Genomic DNA, 19,306 nt, shown 5'->3' with positions numbered 1-19,306 from the left:
AAGGAAAAAGGCTGAGAGTTAGAGAGGTAAATGACACATTATTAAATTGTTTCATGAAAGCTAAGATCACAAGTTATGAGAGACGTTGACTGAGTGTAGGACGATGTGTCTGCTCAGTATACAGAGATGACTAACCTCTGACTGAGGGAAGATCATCAAAGAGTTAAATCCAGCTGACATCAATCAAAACACCTACACATTTATTCAACATCTTTTTATAGAACAAAAAAATCAGAGGTATAAAAAACTGCTGGTTTATGTACAAAACTTCAGATAATCCAACAAACGATACCGCCATCTTTAACTCAGCTCAGTGCTGTCACCTGTTGGCGCTCATGGCTCCTCAGGACAGTAATGAGAGTAGGACTTGAGCCATTTCACAGGACCGTCCCTAAAAAAACACAGAGTTAGTATACATGGTAGTATACATAGTATACATAACTCATTTTCTGTTCTCTCACCATAAACTATTATCTGAGCTAGAGCAGTTTCTATTTATATTTGTCATGTTTGTACCATTGACTGTATATGGAAAGGACAACATTCCTAAACAACATTCTGGCTTTGATCCTAATGGTAGTATTCTAGAATTCTGGCTTTGATCTTAAAGGAAACATTCTAGAATTCTGGCATTGATCTCAAAGATGGAATTCCAGAAAGTTTCCTTTGATCTCAGAATTCCAAGAGAAAAGTCAAATTTAGATTTCAAAAAGGAATTCAATTTTACCATACCCTCTTTCTGACCTTAAATAATAATTCAAACTAAACTAGTCAGAAAAATGAACACTGTGACGTAAATCATGATAAGAGCTTTGAGGACAGAAATCATGTTTGAGAAACATTTATTTGACCTGTATTCTAATGTTCCAGTTTGAGTCCCATCTGTTAACATGGAGGAGGTGGGGTGTATGGCCTATACAGCAGTCAGTCAGTGGGAGGAGCTCTAAATCTTTTTGCTTCACACTATGTGAACACAATAGGCATCAGTTTCAATAAAAAGTCTATGGTTTGTACCTGTGATACTTCTGTCCCTTCCTCCTCTGGTACTCTGTTTCATCCACTGTCCAAACCGCTCCCTTCCCTCCCTCCACTCGCACAAAACACTTGTGGAGGCTGAGGTTGTGACGCACTGCATTCTGTGTAAAACAGGACATTTGTCAACAAAGGGGAAAAAATGTAGTGAAAGGTTTTTGTGGTTGTTAATAAAAGAAACAGGCAATAAAACTGTAGCTGATAAAACTGCTATGTGGTGAAGAATTATGACTGCATTTCCCATAATCCCAAAAAAGAAGAGCACACTGACACAAAGACTAACACATCAGCATATTAAATGTTCTGTAACGTCTTTTAAACAGAGCAAAGTGGTGTACAGATTGGACGCTTTTCACCCAAGCGGCAACCTCGAGAATTGAAGGCAATGCGTAAGTGTTAAAAACTGCAGTTTCTCGAGTGTCCACTTGATGCTGGCTCCAAAAGTACCGGAAACCACATACACACCAATTCAAAAAAGACAGTCTTTACAGCAGAAATAAACATGTTTACAGCCTAATACAAAAAACAAGTGTGGTCTGGATAGCTAATTTCTCGATCGGCACACACTGTACGGGGTGAATTTTTTCATACGTGGCAATTTCGAAGATATTTAGATTATGAGTTTTCCATTATGAGAGGCACAGCTGACTTGACTGACAGGCAGGAACACTGTAGCTGTTGGCTAGGAGGCTCAAAGCCTGCCTCTTTACCTCACACTAGATCAGCAGCAGTTGATGTTCAGTTTCAAAACAGCGCTTCAGAAACAGACGGCTGATGTCATGGATACTACGTCCATTATTTATACAGTCTATGGTTTCTGCATTAGCCTTTGCTGAAAGCATCTGTTACTGTTTTTTACGCCACTCTACCAAGAGTTAAAAAGACATTACAGGACATTAAAGCTACTGTGAGGAACTTTTGATTTGTATCGGTTTTGGTGCCCCCTTGTGGACAAATTGATACCTCTTACCTCTTGAACTGTACATGCAAAAGTAGTGTTCTCACACACACAGACATTACCAGGTTGTCTTCCAACAGTCAAATTCATCACGCAATTTCGATTATTTTCCATGAAACAGTCGAACACATGCTGTTTCTAAAGTGATATGTCAATCATCCGGTCTGACACCTACCCGCTCACAGCAGTTTCAGGCATTAAAAATGTCAACAGAGCAGGCATCAGTGTTGTTGCTGATGGTCTTGTTTGCTTTTAAAGGTCATAAAAAGGCATCTGTATCAGTTTCAGTCTGTTTCTCAGCCAGTTCACAACTCCTCACAGTGCCTTTAAGTGCACTGACTCTTCTACTTTCTGATCATGAATAGCCAATCCAAACAACTTACAAACTAAGAAGTGTTTGAATTGATTTGACTGTGCTGTGATGAAATGCATTGATCCTGCAAACTTTCCTAATTGAGTATTTTCCAACATGATGCTGAGCGTGGAATTTGGCTCAGACATGAGCTCAAACTTGAATTCATGTAGTGAAGTTTAATAATCAATATTCATGAGACCAGGGAGTCTTAAGTAATATGACCAAAACACTTGCACTGCACTTTAGTCTTCATGCGTGATTCAGTGAGAAACATTTGTTATAGTCAGAGTGCCTCAGACCTTCCAGGTAGCAGTGTTGTGTCTGAAGTAGAAGAACATGGTGGTGAACCAGTTGTAGATCTCATTCAGGGTGCGCTGGTTATCAGGACACTCCAGGATGGACTGCAAACAGTCAGAGAGGCACAGCTGAGATGAACACAGACAATAAAAACCACCTCTTTGAAGTCAGGTACTTTTAACCGAGGCATGTTTACACCTTCATGACTTAAAGTTTTATTCATGCAGCCATCCTCCTCACTGTTCACCTGAACTTAATCGAGATTTAACGAAACTGAATATATCCATAAGTTTTGTCATGAGTGCTTTTTAAAATAAAGCTTTAAAACTCTTGAAGGAAACATACGACTCAGTGAACAGCTCCACAAGTTTTTATTGATACTCACCCATCTGATCAGGTACGCGTAGGTGTACGGAGGCCTGACGTTGTTGTATTTGTAAAATTCAATACTGGGGATCAATTCTGTGAATCAAAATGATCATCATCATCATGCATAACCACAGAGGATCTTTAATGCTACCTCTCTGCACATGCTGCTGCCGTGCATCAATGAAAAGATAGAGAGATAAACTGTCGACCATGCAGAATATGTTTAGGACAAAATAATGAGTGTAAACCAATAATTAAAATTTCACTGAGTCTCTGTGTTACCAGGGAGAAAGTGTGAAGAAGCAGCTGCTCTGGGTCCATGCTGGGACATCTCCTCCAGGTGTTTCAGAGCCCACTGCTGCACTGCCTCTCCATCTGTCACCAGAGGCTGAGGTACGTACAGAGGGAGGCTGTACGGCCAATCAGAAGACGCCTTCTGCATGCAATGATGGAGATGTAGATGTAAACATGACAGGACCACAAAAAAATCTCCTAATGAGGCTTATTATTCTAAAAGAGAAGGTGAAAGATGAGATACCAGATCATTGTGCTTGTGCTCAGAGAGGTGCAGGTGGAGCTGCATCGCAACGAGTTTCTGTTTCTCCAGGATGAGCTGAAAAAAAAGGGAATGGCAGAGGTTAAATTTATATTAAATATACGTAGACCTGCAGAAAAGTGTGTTAGTCATAAGTTAAAGTTAGCAGTTGTTTCTGTTGTGCTGTCTTCTCATCATTGATGCATCATTGTGCACAGTAAACAACCTCCCATGATGTTTTGGCCATACGTGTTGGATGCATGACTCGTTAGCACTAATCTATGGTTGAATGCAAAGAACAAACTTTTGTCTAAATGCATCAAGTAGTTTTATAAAATTCTGTTGCATGAAAATATTCAGATATCTTTTATTATTTTGAAGAGATTTTTCATGCGCGTCTAAAATCAACAAATCTTTAAGTTTTTGTATTTTCATTGCATCTTCTCTGAAGGGTGTGAACGCACTGAGGCGTTTAAAGCCAGGATCTTATGTGGTTGTTGCTGTTAAGTTGTGGACCTTGTAAGTTTCTGCAGTTCCCACCTGACTCTCCATGCGCTGAACGATATCCTTCTGCACCTTCCACTGAGCGACGCTTCTGTCGCTGTGGCTGTGTTCAGAGCGAAGGTGTCTCAAAGAGAAAAAGAGAGCAGATAGTTTACTTTATGTATCATTAGATTTCAGGTACTCTTTATAGTGGTGACATGGGCCTTCATTTATCAAACGTGCGTGTCTGGGTGTACAACCATTTCCACGCAAAGGTCAGCATTTATCAATCTGGACGTGGGCGGAGGACACGCTCAAATCCCACGTCTGGTCTCAGTTCATGTATGCAAGTTTTTATGTCAGTGTGTAGCGCCGTGCAGCAAATTGTATCTGTCTGTGGTGGAAAATTAGCTCTTTATCGATTCACTTGAAAAATTAGAGAGGAACGTTGTCGTAGGCTGATATCTCCACCTAAATCTGCGCTGTTTTCTACGCCAGATTGATAAAAGAGGCCCAAGATGTTTGCAGATCTTTTGATAACAGACCTGCAGACATCATGTCACCTCTTTGTGTTGTTTTAGGAGTGCCTCAGCTTCAGCACTTCTCAGTTCAATTGATGCTGTAGGTCTTATCACTTTGCTGATCTTGTCCTGAACATGCTCAGGTAATATATTCTGAAAAGTCTCATCCTGCTTTCTTAAGACAGTCAAATTATTGTGAATATTTGCCGTTGAAAATGTAAAGAAAGACTGTTTCTTCAGTGCAGTGCCAGTGGTCTTGTATGACCCTCAGGTACTCAAAATGACTGGCTGCTGATGGTCTTGTTTGTCTCTGTAGCTCATAAAGAGAGATGGGTCTGTCTGCAGGCTGCAAGAGAGGGTGGAACGTGTACCGTCTCACAGCCTGCAGACACAAGAGGCATCAGTGTCTGTTTCACAACAGTTAAAAATTCCTCACAGGAGGACAAAGCAACTTTGTTTAATTTCAGTGGTGAGTGATTGAATGACCATCATCCTCAGCAGTCTGCTTACTTCAGGAAACTGTGGAAGTCTTCGGTCACTGCATCACAGCCGGGCCAGCAACAGAAGCCGCTCACAAACAGAGCACTGGTCGCCTCAGGGATGCTGCAAAGAACAGAAACAAAAACATTTAACCTAGATGAGCAACGTACACAAACTTCTGACAGGACATAGATTTTCTTGAGACAAAAACTAAGCATGAGGAAAGAGAGATAGATCCAGCTCAGTCCTGTGGTTCTGTAACCAGACACTTGTTGCACCGTCGCTGCACTGGGAGATTCTTCGCACAAAATAACAAACAGAATCAAAAAGCCAAACCCTGGCGGTGCCCTTTGCCAAGCGATCATGCTTTCTTGCAGCACATTCAGTCACCTGCAAATTTCTCTCACCCGTCATGAAGCCTGGCATCAGTGGAGCTCTGCTTTGCCCCCTCTCTCCTCGAGGAGAAGAAGTAATGGCTCTGCCCTGGAGAGGAGGAGGAGTGCAAGAAACGGCCTGCGTCCACCTCTTCTTTACAAACAGAAACGGCTGCACTGTGTCCCGGAGGAGCTGGAGGCAGAAGGCATTAATTTACCTACATGCTATAACACATGCTGCAGGTGCTGATACTCTGCATACTGTAGGTTAAACAAAGTGTGTGCATGTTTGATAAAAAACAGAGAAAGCTACAGAAATACACACACAGCATGAAGGAATAAGAGAGTCTGAGTACCGTGTTGTCGTCTGGAAGCTGTTTGGGAAAGTTGACGCAGCACAGACGGTCTCTGCTGCTTCTGCCTAATGACTCCTGTGCTGCTTGAACTCTGAGGAGATCAGCAGATCAAAAATAAGAAGCACAATAAACAACTGAGCATCATAAATGAACATCTCTGTAGTTCTGTTGTTGACTTTTATCACTTTCTACGACCAAACTGATTCATCACACCCTCTTTCTGTAAGTGATAATGTATGGTTAGCAGGTAGTTATGGGAAATAGAATCCCGACAGGGTGAGACAAGACTGACAGGTCGCTTATTACCCGACTGCTAATTTAAGATACAAGCACGTTGGTGAAAAACACTGATTAAAGATTATTCTATTGATCTTAAGTGATTTATGTATACGGTTTTCAAAAAATAGTCCCAGTGATTCGACTGTAGTTAGCGTTCCATGGTGATGGATTTTTATCTTCCTGTTGCGGTCGATTTAACATGAACCTGTCCTCATTCAGCTCTTCTCCTTCTCTGGGCTCTGCGGTTCACACAACTTTAAAAATAAACGAGGCAAATGTCACAACTCTGAACCCTGCTGCTATCATCACCACCGCTCATGGTTTACGTTTCTTTGTAGAGATCGGTAACTTAAAGTTTCACTCCCCTGCTCCACTCGTTGCTATCATTGCTGCACAGGATCCAATATGAAAATGTCTGTAGCCTGCTGAGTTAGCATGCTAACCGAAGCTAATGTTTTAGCCACATTGTTTAGATGCTAACGGAAGCTAACGGAAGCTAGCGGTTTCTCTTCACCGTACGGTCTATGGTGTCAACAAGCAGAAGCAAAATGTGCCGGAACTCTTTTCCGTGGATTGATTTGACATGATGTGTGATCAGTTTGCCTCTGGTGTTTCTCATGTCAGTGAAAGTTAATAACCATTGTCAAAGGATTGTCAAGGGGTTTTGACCAATCAGAATCAAACATCTTACAAAGCTGGAAGAGCAGTAAGAGAGTAATACATGGGAATAAATAATGGATTATTTGAACCCTTAATGCATATTCTTGCATGTTTAGCTTTATCCTGAATTTTTCCTGTTTTATCCACATTTGCTTGTTTAAATCTCTACCTTCTTGCCTTTTTTCCCCCTTATTCGCTCTATCTTGGGTCTGACTTGTTGCTGAACTCTCGATACATTGAGATGAGTGGTTCATGTTTAGAGAGACAGTCACTGATTGGAGAGATTAGACGTTTCCCAACAGACATCTTCATAAAGACGCATAAACATCTGATGCAGTGAGAGAACGAAGCATTTCCAACAACTCAACCGCACAAAGCTGACATGCAAATATATAATGATAAAACCTTAAAACCGGAAATAAAAAACACAGATTTAATATGCTGTCACTTTCATGACGATCTGGGTAACAGTACCTGACTTCCTGTGGTGGGTGGAGCCACATCCCTCTCCTGAGGAGGAGGAGTCTGAGAAGGAGGGTGTGGCTCCTCCAGGTGTTTGCTTCTCTCAGGTTTTGGCAGAGTACGATTTTGTCCACATCTCACGGTCTCAACGGAAGTCTCAGGCATCTCTGCTGAGACAGGAGACACATTGACGCATCAATACCATAAAGTTAAGTATGGAGGGAGGATAACACTCCTACACTCCAGTTATTAATATCATTATTATTCTAAGCTCTGTATTAAATATCTTTATTACTGAGCACACAGTTTCTGTGATGGTGAAAAGGGAAACATCTTAAATACCAAACTCCCACTCAAACTCACATGGAAGGTTTTTCTGAGGTGTCACTTTTTTTTCTGAGACAGGAACTGAACCAGGACCAGAGGTGAACACTTACACACCTCTATAAACACATTTTCAGACCTTATACCACACCATTAATTCTTTATAATACACTGGTGTGTAAGGAAAGGATGCATATAGACCATACTCTATATTATATTATTAACAAAGTACCAACATCAAGACAGATAAGATCCAGATCCATCTTACAGACAGGACTCAGTCTGATCTCATCTTAATCCACCATGAGCAGAGCTCTTTGCAGCATTTAGCAAGTTACAGTGGCAAGGACAAACTTCCTTTAACAGGCAGAAACCTCCAGCAGAACAAGACTCATGTTAGACACACATCTGCTGAGACCGTGTTGGAGAGAGGGATAGAGGGAGATGGAGAGAGAGGGAGATGGTAGTGGTCAGATGGATAGTAGTAGTTGTAGCAGCTGGAGTCTGGCACATCCTCAGCAGCAGGCCGTCTACGTCAGAGATCCAGAGGAACCTTTAGACAAGGGAGCTCAAGGACTCCAGAAAGGTCTACAGTTAATAAATTTAATGGGACAGGGAGAGTTAAAGTAAGTGACAGGCAGACAGAGGAGAGAGAGGGAGAGACAGGATCCCATTGTATCAGTTCCCCTGCAGTCTAATCCTATAGCAGCATTACTAAGAGCTGGTCCAAGCCTGAGCCAGCTCTAACTATAAGCTTTATCAAAAAGAAAAGTTTGAAGCCTACTCTTAAAAGTAAAGAGGGTGTCTGGCTCCCCGGACTCTGACCGGTAGATGATTCCAACAAAGAGGTGCCTGATAACTGAAGGCTCTACCTCCCATACTCTTTTAGAGACTTTAGTTACAATGAGCAGGCCTGCATGTTGGGAGTGTAGTGTTCTAGTGGGGTTATAGGGCACTACGAGCTCTATAAGATAAGAAGGTTTCTGACCATTAAGAGCTTTGTAGGTCAGAAGAAGGATTTTAAATTCCATTCTAAATTTTATGAATCATGCTCTTAAAATGCTTCATCTGTGCTCTGGTTCTGCTTGTATTTCCCTTGCTGTATGTAACGTCTTTGTGCAGAGGCTGCAGATGAAACAGTGCCTTGAGTTGCTCTTTTTTGGATGTGTTTCTGTTAATTTAAAAGGAATAAAGAGCTTTCATTTCAGCTGTTTTTATGAGATGATAGCATAAACAAGTCATTAAAAACGTGTGCACAAAGACATAAAAGGTAACGAGCATCAGACAATCGTAGACAATCGTTGTTGTGAGAAGTGGAGTGTAACCACGTGTCTCTGTCCCGAGCTAAGACAGGAGATCAGAGCTTTGTTTATCTGGAAGAAACGCACAACCAGCCAATCAGCATCCAGCTTTCACAACATTAAAGTCTGCAGAGGTACAAAATGTTTCCTACAGAACTCAGACACAAAGGCTGTGCTGCAGGTGCACTGACACACACACACACACACACACACACACACACACACACACACACACACACACACACACACACACACACACACATACACACACACAAACACACACAGACACAGCGATAGCATCACCACAGAAGTCTCCAGATGAGTGGAAGATGAAGCTGCTCCACTTCTGGTGCAGCTCAGACAGATGTCACCTGAAACCACCGGACTCACTCGTGTTTGTCAGAGATGCCTGGGTGGTTTCTTTCCTGGAATTTGACTTCATTTGATGACATTCAAACACAAAGCAGTGATACTTTGTCTTTGAAGAAAAGAGCTCCCCCTCGCACACTTTAAAGTTTTCAGGTTGGTATCTGTTTTCCACAAAGAACTGAGGCTGAGGTCAACTTCATGAAAGTTATCTTGGTGGAGAAATATTTCAGTTGAAGAGAAAAAAGAAACTTCTAAACACCCTCTACAGGCGTCAGCAGTCCGCCTAATACAAGAGGATGGAATATCAATATATCAATGATACTTCTTTTAATGCAGGCTTTATGGAAAATGTTGAAGCAATACATGAATCCAGCATTTTCATTTTGCATCAATGTTAAAGATTGATCTTTTTTTATAAGTCTACACTTTGGTTTTGATTTCAGAGTAATAATAAACACCCTTAAAAACAAGTTTTTTTAATGTTGTAAAACCCTGTCGTCTTTACTATAACCTAAAGAAAAGGTTATAGTGTGACTGTAAATGTAACCTGAGGAGTGCCTGATCATGTTTCAGAGTTTGCCGAGACATTTTAATGAGAAAGGAGCCGTTTATGGTATGCATGCAATGATGATCATGTGGCTGGCTGCATGAAAAAAGGCATAATATCTAAATATACACTGTGTAGTATTTAAAGGTGCAGAGGAAAGTATTTAAAGGTACAGTGTGTAATATTTAAAGATGCATTGTAAAATATTTAAAGGTGCAGTGTGTAGTATTTAAAGGTACAGTGTGTAATATTTAAAGGTACAGTGTGTACAATTTAAAGGTGCAGTGTTTATTATTTAAAGGTGCAATGTGTAACATTTAAAGGTACAGTGTGTAATATTTAAACGTGCAATGTGTAGTATTTAAAGGTACAGTGTGTAATAATTAAAGGTACAGTGTGTAACATTTAAAGGTACAGCAGTGTGTAATATTTAAAGGCAAAGTGTGTAGTATTTAAAGGCACAGTGTGTAGTATTTAAAGGTACAGTGTGTAATATTCAAAGGTACAGTGTGTAATAATTAAAGGTACAGTGTGTAATATTTAAAGGCACAATGTGTAATATTTAAACGAGCAGTGTTCAGTATTTAAAGGTACAGTGTAAAATTTAAAGGTGCAGTGTATAATATTTTAAGGTACAATGAGTAATATTTAAAGGTGCAGTGTGTAGTATTTAAAGGTACAGTGTGTAATATTTAAAGGTACAGTGTGTAAAATTTAAAGGTGCAATGTGTAAAGTTTAAAGGTACAGTAGTGTGTAGTATTTACAGGTGCAGTGTGTAATATTTAAAGGTACAGTGTGTAATATTTAAAGGTGCAGTGTTAAGTAATTAAAGTTACAGTGTGTAATATTTAAAGGTACAGTGTGTAATATTTAAATGTATAGTGTGTAGAGTTTAAAGGTGCAGTGTATAGTATTTAAAGATACAGTGTATAGTATGTAAAGGTTCAGTGTGTATTATTTAAAGGCACAGTGTGTATTATTTAAAGGCACAGTGTGTAGTATTTAAAGGTACAGTGTGTAGTATTTAAAGGCAGCGTCCAGTAGTTTATGGTACAGTGTGTCATATTTAGCATTATGTAGTAGTGACGATGTGGTAGAAGTGGAATCCAATAATATAAAGAATTTGTACTGATAGTAAAAACTTGACAAATGGAGGATCACACTTATGCATCATAGGAGCATCATTTACTCAAAGGCCACTGTCTCTTCACCAACATGAAGGGCGAGTAAGGGAGCGTTTCAATTTAGAATCTTACAGCTGAATATCGCCAAATATTCTATAAATTGTACCTTTAAAGATTTGTCCTGAACACACAGACTTGAGACTGAACTCATTTCACTTGCTGAAATGGAAGAAAAATATATATTATTGTTCGTAAATTTGGCTTCTGCAGTCCTGAACTTCATTTAATAGTTTATCAGTTATCATCTTGATACGTGCTCGTTGTTGCTGTGTTTCACAAACAACGAGAGCTTGCCAAACAGCATGCGTGATGACTAACATCATGTAAATAAGGTATGATTTAAGGTGAGAGTGGGCTGCATCTCACCGTTATCTCTCTGCCACATCAGTGATTTCTTTCAGGCTGAAGGGAAGCATGCATCTATACAACACTCCCAACAGCTATCACAATATGTTCTATGCAAACACACACCCACACAGGAATTCAGTAGAAAGTAAGAGCATGCAGCATGTTTGTGGCTCTCCTTCGTGACTTTCTCACCCCCTGAAGGAGCCCATCACAGTCTGTGTGTGAGAGTGAGGACAGCTTCGGTCACATCATAACACTCGGGGCGGTATAATATGATTTTTTATATTTTGTTGGTTTTTCTGTGAGTCAATCTGTTGGCCACAGAAAGTTTGAAGCAGTATTTCCTGTTTGGATATCATCATCGGCCACATAACAGTGTGGAACGTCGCAGATGCCTCATTGTGGTACTATGATCAATGTGTGTTTATTACTCACACACTCCCATATCTACAATCACACTTCCCAATCACACTGATACTCTGAGATGAATGTGTAGGAGACTTTTGATTTCAGACTAAAATAGGCATCACCACCGCATCACATTTGACACTACAAACTTATACTGTACACACATCAAATAAATCATGTTCATCAAGTGAGCTGAGCAAAGAAATCTTACCTTTAGTTTTACTCTTAACTTTCTGTGGTGTTAGTTTCTCTCTTTCTTGGATTGCAGAGCTGCAGGCTGAAGAAGAGAAAGAAACGTGGGCTGATGTGCGTGCGAAGAAGGAAATTTGAATTTTGCTAATCTGAATCTGGTCTCTTGTTTCACTTTTGAGATTTTGTGTCGTTCACACTTTTATTTCCCACCACAGCGTTTTTATTCAGGAATCAGTCGAGCCACGAGCCAGTTAATCTCTGGTGAAAAATCACGGCTCTCCTGCCCTCAAAGTCAGTCACAGATGGCGAGCGATCAAGAGTTTCCAGCGTATGGCCTAAGATTATTGAAATGATGTATATCGTCTCTTTAATCTTTGGACTTTCTATCTCAAACATGAAGACATAATGTCCAAGAGCTTGCATTTTTACTGTGTGAATTGTCATTATTTTTACAACGTGTGTTATGTTTACATGGATTTACACATTTATACACTTTTATTTTTGTCTGCTTAGGCAGCCATTAAGCACGCCATACCAGTGCAATTTTCTTATTTTATTACAATTAATTCGGAGAAGGCAACATCATTTTTTTGTACTTGTAAAATGACGATAAATATGAATGATTCAACTCTATTTAATAATGACCGGGGTAATTTTATATAAAACTGTATATATAACAAAACAAAAAAAAAATTTCAATATATATTTCTTTATTTATTAATTTATTATTTATATATATATAATTAACAGGTTTACACCTGTTTAAGAGCGAGGAGAGGACAGTGGATAGAGGAGGAAACTAGGAAACTAGGAGAGAGAGAGCGGGAATGTCATGCAGGAAAACCGGATTCAAACCTGGGCCGCCTACTATATTGGGTGTGCGACTTAACCATTAGGCTGAATACGCACCCAGAGTCAAATTTTTAAACTATCTGAAACCAAAGTATGTAATTTATAATGAAGCAGACTAATTAACATAAATTGATGACATCTAGTTTGTTCTTTATCTAAAAATCCCTTGCTGTTTTTTGTGTTAACCATGAACCAGATCTTTTAACTCAGACCTGATTAGTCAATTCTTCCTGGCAGCAAACACACTGCAGGTCAAAACTTGATGTGACTTTCATGTTTCTAGAGATAAGATCTTCATCTGAAGATAATGACTGATCTCCTGGTGTTAGGATAACAGGTGTCTGTACGTCAGAGTGGGTTTCATTGTTCCTCACAGCCTGTGTAGGCCTGCTTCCTTTGCCCACACAGAATATCCTCATCATGTCACCTTTAGATTTAAGTTGAAATTCATGAGAGATCTGTCATCTATTGATGATGATCAGATATTAACTACTAAAAACTTGACAACGGAATAATATTCAGTCCTGCATAGAACCCATGCCACAGATGAGATGGAGAGAATGAGATGATAATGATCTTGAGGTAATGGAATTAAAAATGAATGACTAAATAATCACACCATAAAACAACTTATCCAGATTATCATCTAATGTTTGAGATTAACTATGCTGTTATTTTCTGATTTTCTGGGGTTTGACAAGAAATGAGCAAAGAACCAAAAATTACGTTTGATTTTTCTAATTTATTTTTTAATATTTTGAAGAAGTATCTTTTTTTTTACCTTTTTTCTAAACGTGCATTAATTGAATTAGTTGTTCATTAATGTTATTTCATGAGACTTTCTACAACCCCACTGAAGATAAAGCTTTTATAAAACTTCACAAAAATCTATCTAGACATCACTGACCATCATCTGTTTAGAGCTTGTTGGATCTTCCAACAACTCATACATACACAGGTTAAATTGCAATGGGTTCAGGTCTTTATCCCAACCACCAACTTGAATATCTCTTCCCTAAGGATGCGTCCTGCTGTATTAAGAAGAAGCTATCCCTCTGGTCTTCTACCACAGAGCTGAGGCTCCTAAAGGCTCACACTTGTGTCCTCTGTGTTTACATGATGACTGTTTGATTTTATGGTTTTTGTTTATTAATAACACTGATAAGGTAGGTTGGTAAATTGTGCAGCACTTAAGTCCTTCAGTGACTTTTTGTAAGGGGAAGATAAAGTGCATCGTACTTGTACTGTTCCGTATAGATTGTATTGTGTCGAATTCTACTGTAGCTAAAATATTGTATCAACTCACAAGTATATTATCATTGTCTCGATATCATATTGTATGGTATCGTATGGTGTCATATTTTATCGTTTTGTTTTGTATTGTATCGTGTTGTATCAGATTGTATTGTGTTGTATTGTATCATATTGTATCGCAATGTTTCGTATTGTATTGTATCATATTGTATCATATTGTATCTTATTGTATCGCATTATTTCGTATTGTATTGTATCACATCGTATCATATTGTATCGCATTATTTCGTATTGTATTGTATTATAATGTATCATATTGTCTCATATTTTATCGCATTGTTTTGTATTGTATTGTATCATATCGTATCGTATTGCATCATATCGTCTTGTAGTGTAATGTAACATATCGTTTTGGATTGCATTGTTTTGTATTGTATTGTATCGTATCGTATGGTTTCGTATCGTGTTGTATCATGTTGTATCATGTTGTATTGTAACATATCCTATTGTATCATAGTGATGAAAATACAGGATTTCCAACAATACACATCATTTGGAAGAAAACCCAAACTTTTTGTCTCTATTACTACTTTCCTGTTCAGCTTAGTTTTGTACCTATTGTTTGTATTTGTATCTTATAAACTGTAAATATTTTATATTTCACTAATATTTGACGCTTTGTTTTGTTACTTTGGAATTCAGTGTGTAATTAATAAATGTAATTTTACAATATACCTTAGAATTACTTCATCAGCTTTATCAGTTTCTCTCATTAAACTGAATTTATTCTTAAACATAAAGTATTCTATGTATTACTTTTATTTTATTTATTTAACTGATACTTCTGTAGTCAATGGTACTGGTACGATGATATTAGTTATTTAGTAAAAATGTAAAGAATAGCTAAGGCGATAACAAAAGTATGTACCTGTTGTTGAGATGATAATGTAAGATTCAATTTCACGGGACCGCTAAAGTTTTTAAACTTGTTCGACAGAGCAATATCAAAATTTTATAACAGTCTATTAAGTAACTGAAAGTGCACTACAGTCTTAATTGTTGGACTGTAGTGTTGTGTCACCATGATCCACTATGGTAACTATCCAGTGAATGTATAAATACAACATAACATCATACATTTGTTGGATGTTTTAGATTGAATTTGTATCAGATATATTTCAGAGGCTCCAAATGACCCCCAGGCACGTGAATACTATTTAGGAGACAATGTGGCATATGCAGCTGCTATTTGATTGATATCCTTGTACACATATCGACCAACCATACTTTTAATTTTGACCACTTATCTATATATTGATACAGCTCACTGTTTCAAAAACATGGTCTCAAAAAAGAGCGGTGGATGATAAAAAAGCAGTCATACAACATAACAAAAAGGGAAAACAATAAGTAAGAAGCAATAAGAAAGTGTTGCACAATAAATGTTTAAGTATTCTCTGGGATGTTTTGCCCACACAGTTTTGTGAATTGTGAATGTTTCAAAACAACTTTTCTTCACCCCTGAAGAACCACTTCCTGATTTCTGCAGAGAAGATAGCTGCAGCTTCTAGAGAAGATTCATGAAGCGTTGCACAGTGCACAGGAAAACCCTCATGATGCCTGGCTGTTGTTTTTTGTAAACACCTTTTACTGAAATTACTGCATCTTTCCAAGAACAGATACAAGTTTCATAAAACTTCATCCCACTCAGACTAAACATTTAAAATATCATAACCTATGTAGAGATATACTGGACATTTACAGATTTGTGACGTTTGAAAAGTAGTTTTTTCATGCATATAACTTTGTCTTTCTACTTTTCATTTATGCAGACTGAATCTAAATGCTAAATCAAACTAGTTTACATGTTGAGGGTACAAAATTCAAATTAGAATGAACAGTTAGATCAAAGGCTTGCAAGTACAATTTAGTTTCTACAAAAATGCACAAGTGAAATCAAATTTAATATGAACAGATTTTAATTATTTGACTTCCTTTATAATTGGAAAAACTATGGGGTGTTGCTATTCACATCGCCAATCCTCACATTTCAATGATAACATTTTTATTTAGTTTGTAAACTTCAACAAAAAGCAAGATGACCTGAAAACCACTTATGAAAGTTGGAGTCGTCTTAACCGCATGACTTTTTTTCCTTGTTTCATTTTATTTAATTTTTTTTTTAATGTGAAATAAATATCTGCGCTTATGTAGCACTTTTTTCGGCTTTGACTCAAAGCGCTTTACACCACATGTGACAAGCCAACGATTCAAACACACATTCACACACGGTTTGGAGACACTTCCATAGAGAGGTCTGAAGCTCCAAAGTTGTGCTGCAGACACAAACTGAACATATCTTACGAACCTTATTACGCTGATCTGCTGGATACTCTCTGACAACATCCAGATGCGATGTTGGTGACATAAACTGTTGTTGAATTCTTATGTATCAACATAAAAAAGACTTTTCTTGATATTAAATCTAATGTTTGTTTGCAGGTTTGTATCTTTAATAAACCTAGAAAGCAGTTTCTGTGAGTGTTTTAAAATGTGAAAAAGTGACATCTTTTTTTTTTACTGTTTCCTGTATTCACAGCAATTTCATGGTGTTGAATGTGACCACAAAACCTTTCTGAATGTTTCACACTTAAACGGGAGATTCTCAAAAGATGTTTTAAAGATCAGTTCAACAAAACTGCAGCTTCAGTTTTCATTCCATCTATTATCCAGCGACAATAATCAGATTAGGTCAATTACAATAGTCTGTTTTTTCAACATAAGATCTTCACGTGATCATTTTTGGAGACATATTCAAGAGGGTCCAAATATAATAATAAAATAAAAGTCTCCAAAGATGTGGATTAAAGATGAGGTGTTATCATAAAAAATCATCAAAATGTTTATTGAAGTTCCTTCAGTCCAATGAATGCCGCTGTTTTAACTCTGAAAGCATACATGCATGACGCCAATGTTGTACACTGTGATTGGAAATATTTGGACACGTATGAACTTCACAGACCAGTTATTTCACACGTATTTCAGTCAAACACAAATCATGTTCTCCTTTGTTACTCTGTAGTGTTCCAGGTAAGAAGATACAAAGTTTCAGTGTGAAACACAAAGATTAGTTCTTACCGTGTCTTCTCCGTGCAGAACCTCCTGCTCGCCTCTATCTTCCTTTTTTCGGGTTCTTCGAGGGAGCAACTTTCTTTACACAGGAAATATGAGTTCTGGCAACCTGTAAGTAAAAGGATGACAGACAGACTCTCTGATGTGTGAAGAAGTGTGCATCATTCAGTTTGAAAATATGAGAAAAAAAAGGTGACGCAAAAAAGCAAATGTGATCTTTATAAAAATATATAAATATGTTGGAAAACTTTAAATAAAAGTACTTTTCATTTGGTTTGTTTGAAAGAAAATGCATTTAAATGCAAAGTCCTGTTCTTTAGAGAACGTTGATGTTAATACTGACACAAGAACAAAAGTATGCAAGTTTAAACTCACCTCACGACAGTCTTAGAGGAATAGTTGCATTCAAGCTATGAGATTCCACTCAGTATTTATACTCTGACTACGGGACGGAGGAAAGCTTTAGCCTCCTTCTTCAGCAAATCAAAACACATCAAGAAGCGTGATGAAAACTTATGCACTTTCCAAGTAGCGCTCCGACAATCTGAGAAAAGACGTTTGTTGGAAAGTTAACTAGCAAGAAAAGAGAAAAACACAACTTCGCTCTGCAAACGATGTGAAAAAATAACGCCTTTTTTCGGCCTTTATGTACATTTACCTGCTGAGAAAGAAAAAATTGTTTCCCTGTCAATCTCATCTGAAGTCCTAGACTTTAAAAAAAGCTAAGAATCTTCTGAGATAGCATCTAAAATTTGGTGTCACACACTGACAAGTATGATTTTTATTGGACAAATAAATCAAAAGGGTTAAGAGCTCAATTTTCATCAATACATTTGACATTTGTCCTAATTTGACTTTGCTGCTTTCATCCAAAAGTCCTTGTTTTTTCAGTATTAGTCTACTTTTGGGCTCAAATCAAATTGCCGAAACTTTAAACCAGCCTTACATGTTCAAATATTTAAATCAACTGGAGATGCAGCATTTTCATTTTCTGTATTAGACTGTTCTTTGTATGAATGGCTTAAAAGCATCAGATTTCAAATAGTTATAGTAGCTGAAATGTATTAGTAGTAAACCACAGTAGTTGTTTTGTTCGATAAAGGGACTTTCATCACAGTTCAGTTCAGTTGACTTATAAAGCTCTCATCGTGTCGAGTGCGTTTTCTCAGAGACTCTGTTTCTGCTCAAGGCAATCCACCGGCATAAACAAGAACAGTGAGTCCTGCAGAGGATGTGGAACCATTGTGAGTACCTGATTAAGGAGTAGTTAGTATAAAGAGGAAACTTTTCATCGTTCAAGGGGCTGATTTAAATCCCAAACGAGGGAACTGGAAAACCTACAAAAATACAACTCTGTAAATAGAACTAAAAATCTGCGTGTGTGTGTGTGTGTGTGTGTGTGTGTGTGTGTGTGTGTGTGTGTGTGAGTGTGTGTGTTTGTCAGGTTTCTTGCCCAACATTATAGATTATTGTCGAGATATTCAACAGTTCCCCCTTTCTTTCGAAATGTAGTGACTGTTGCTAATTCTCTGAATAACCACTGGGAATATGTGTAATGTTTTTCTTTTTTCAAAAACTGTCAATATAAATTTGGTGTTTAGATTCACATTGAACATTTATTTAATTATTTTGATCTATCTTAAAATATCTCTTCCAAAAGTGTTTTTACTCCTTTAAGATTTACTTTAAGATGAAGCACAACAGGAAAAGCCAATTCACATAGATTATTAGAGAATAATCAAATAAAAGAGTGAAAACACAAAAGTAAGGGTTGTTCATGAAAAACTTAGGATAGAAATATCCAGATTTTGCTGAATCTTTGAAAAAGCTTTAATTCAGCTTTATGATCCTTCTAGAAAAAGGCGTTTGGGATTAAACTCAATCATTATGCAGATGATACAATCTTTTATGCACAAGACTTCAGGTTGTGTTTCAAGCTGTTATGTACCCCCTTGCTAGAAAAAGAAAATAAATCATAATACTCTTGTAAAAAAGATATCTGGAAATTGTGTTCATAGCAGTATGACTTTTGAATTTCCTATGGTATAACTGATTCAAATAAAATAACTTATTTTACATGACTTATGTATGTAGCGCTAACATAAGTATCCCTGACCACTGTTGTACAGGTATCAAAAGGAGGCTACTTTGCAACTTTACAATTGATGAAGATACTTACTTTAGATTTACATTACTGAGCAAAACACCTCCTGGATGGGCGTGGACATGTTGC

General features: G+C 37.8%; 1 protein-coding gene across 6 annotated transcripts; it reads right to left on the bottom strand.

The window, feature by feature from the left end:
* Window positions 1-174: 174 nt before the first annotated feature.
* On the bottom strand, window positions 175-18,492 carry foxp3b (forkhead box P3b). 6 transcript variants are annotated; one of them, XM_034695458.1, is made up of 15 exons: window positions 17,732-18,491; window positions 17,449-17,617; window positions 17,080-17,182; window positions 11,855-11,920; window positions 7,174-7,328; window positions 5,761-5,851; window positions 5,438-5,597; window positions 5,061-5,153; window positions 4,087-4,174; window positions 3,550-3,624; window positions 3,294-3,447; window positions 3,028-3,104; window positions 2,645-2,746; window positions 1,015-1,136; window positions 175-391 (listed from the first exon to the last, which is right to left on the bottom strand). In XM_034695458.1, the coding sequence occupies exons 5-15, from the start codon at window positions 7,324-7,326 to the stop codon at window positions 334-336; spliced, it is 1,173 nt and encodes a 390-aa protein (XP_034551349.1). In that variant the 5' UTR covers window positions 7,327-7,328; window positions 11,855-11,920; window positions 17,080-17,182; window positions 17,449-17,617; window positions 17,732-18,491; the 3' UTR covers window positions 175-333. The 6 variants fall into 6 exon arrangements, with proteins under 6 accessions (XP_034551349.1, XP_034551350.1, XP_034551347.1 ...); XM_034695459.1 differs by having other exon boundaries at window positions 7,174-7,331; window positions 17,449-18,492; XM_034695456.1 differs by having other exon boundaries at window positions 17,449-18,491.
* Window positions 18,493-19,306: the final 814 nt, after the last annotated feature.

Source organism: Notolabrus celidotus, chromosome 11 (assembly GCF_009762535.1).
Source record: "Notolabrus celidotus isolate fNotCel1 chromosome 11, fNotCel1.pri, whole genome shotgun sequence".
NCBI classification, from domain to species: domain Eukaryota; kingdom Metazoa; phylum Chordata; class Actinopteri; order Labriformes; family Labridae; genus Notolabrus; species Notolabrus celidotus.
Note: the sequence above shows the minus strand (reverse complement) of the source record. Positions and strands in the feature narration are given on the sequence as shown.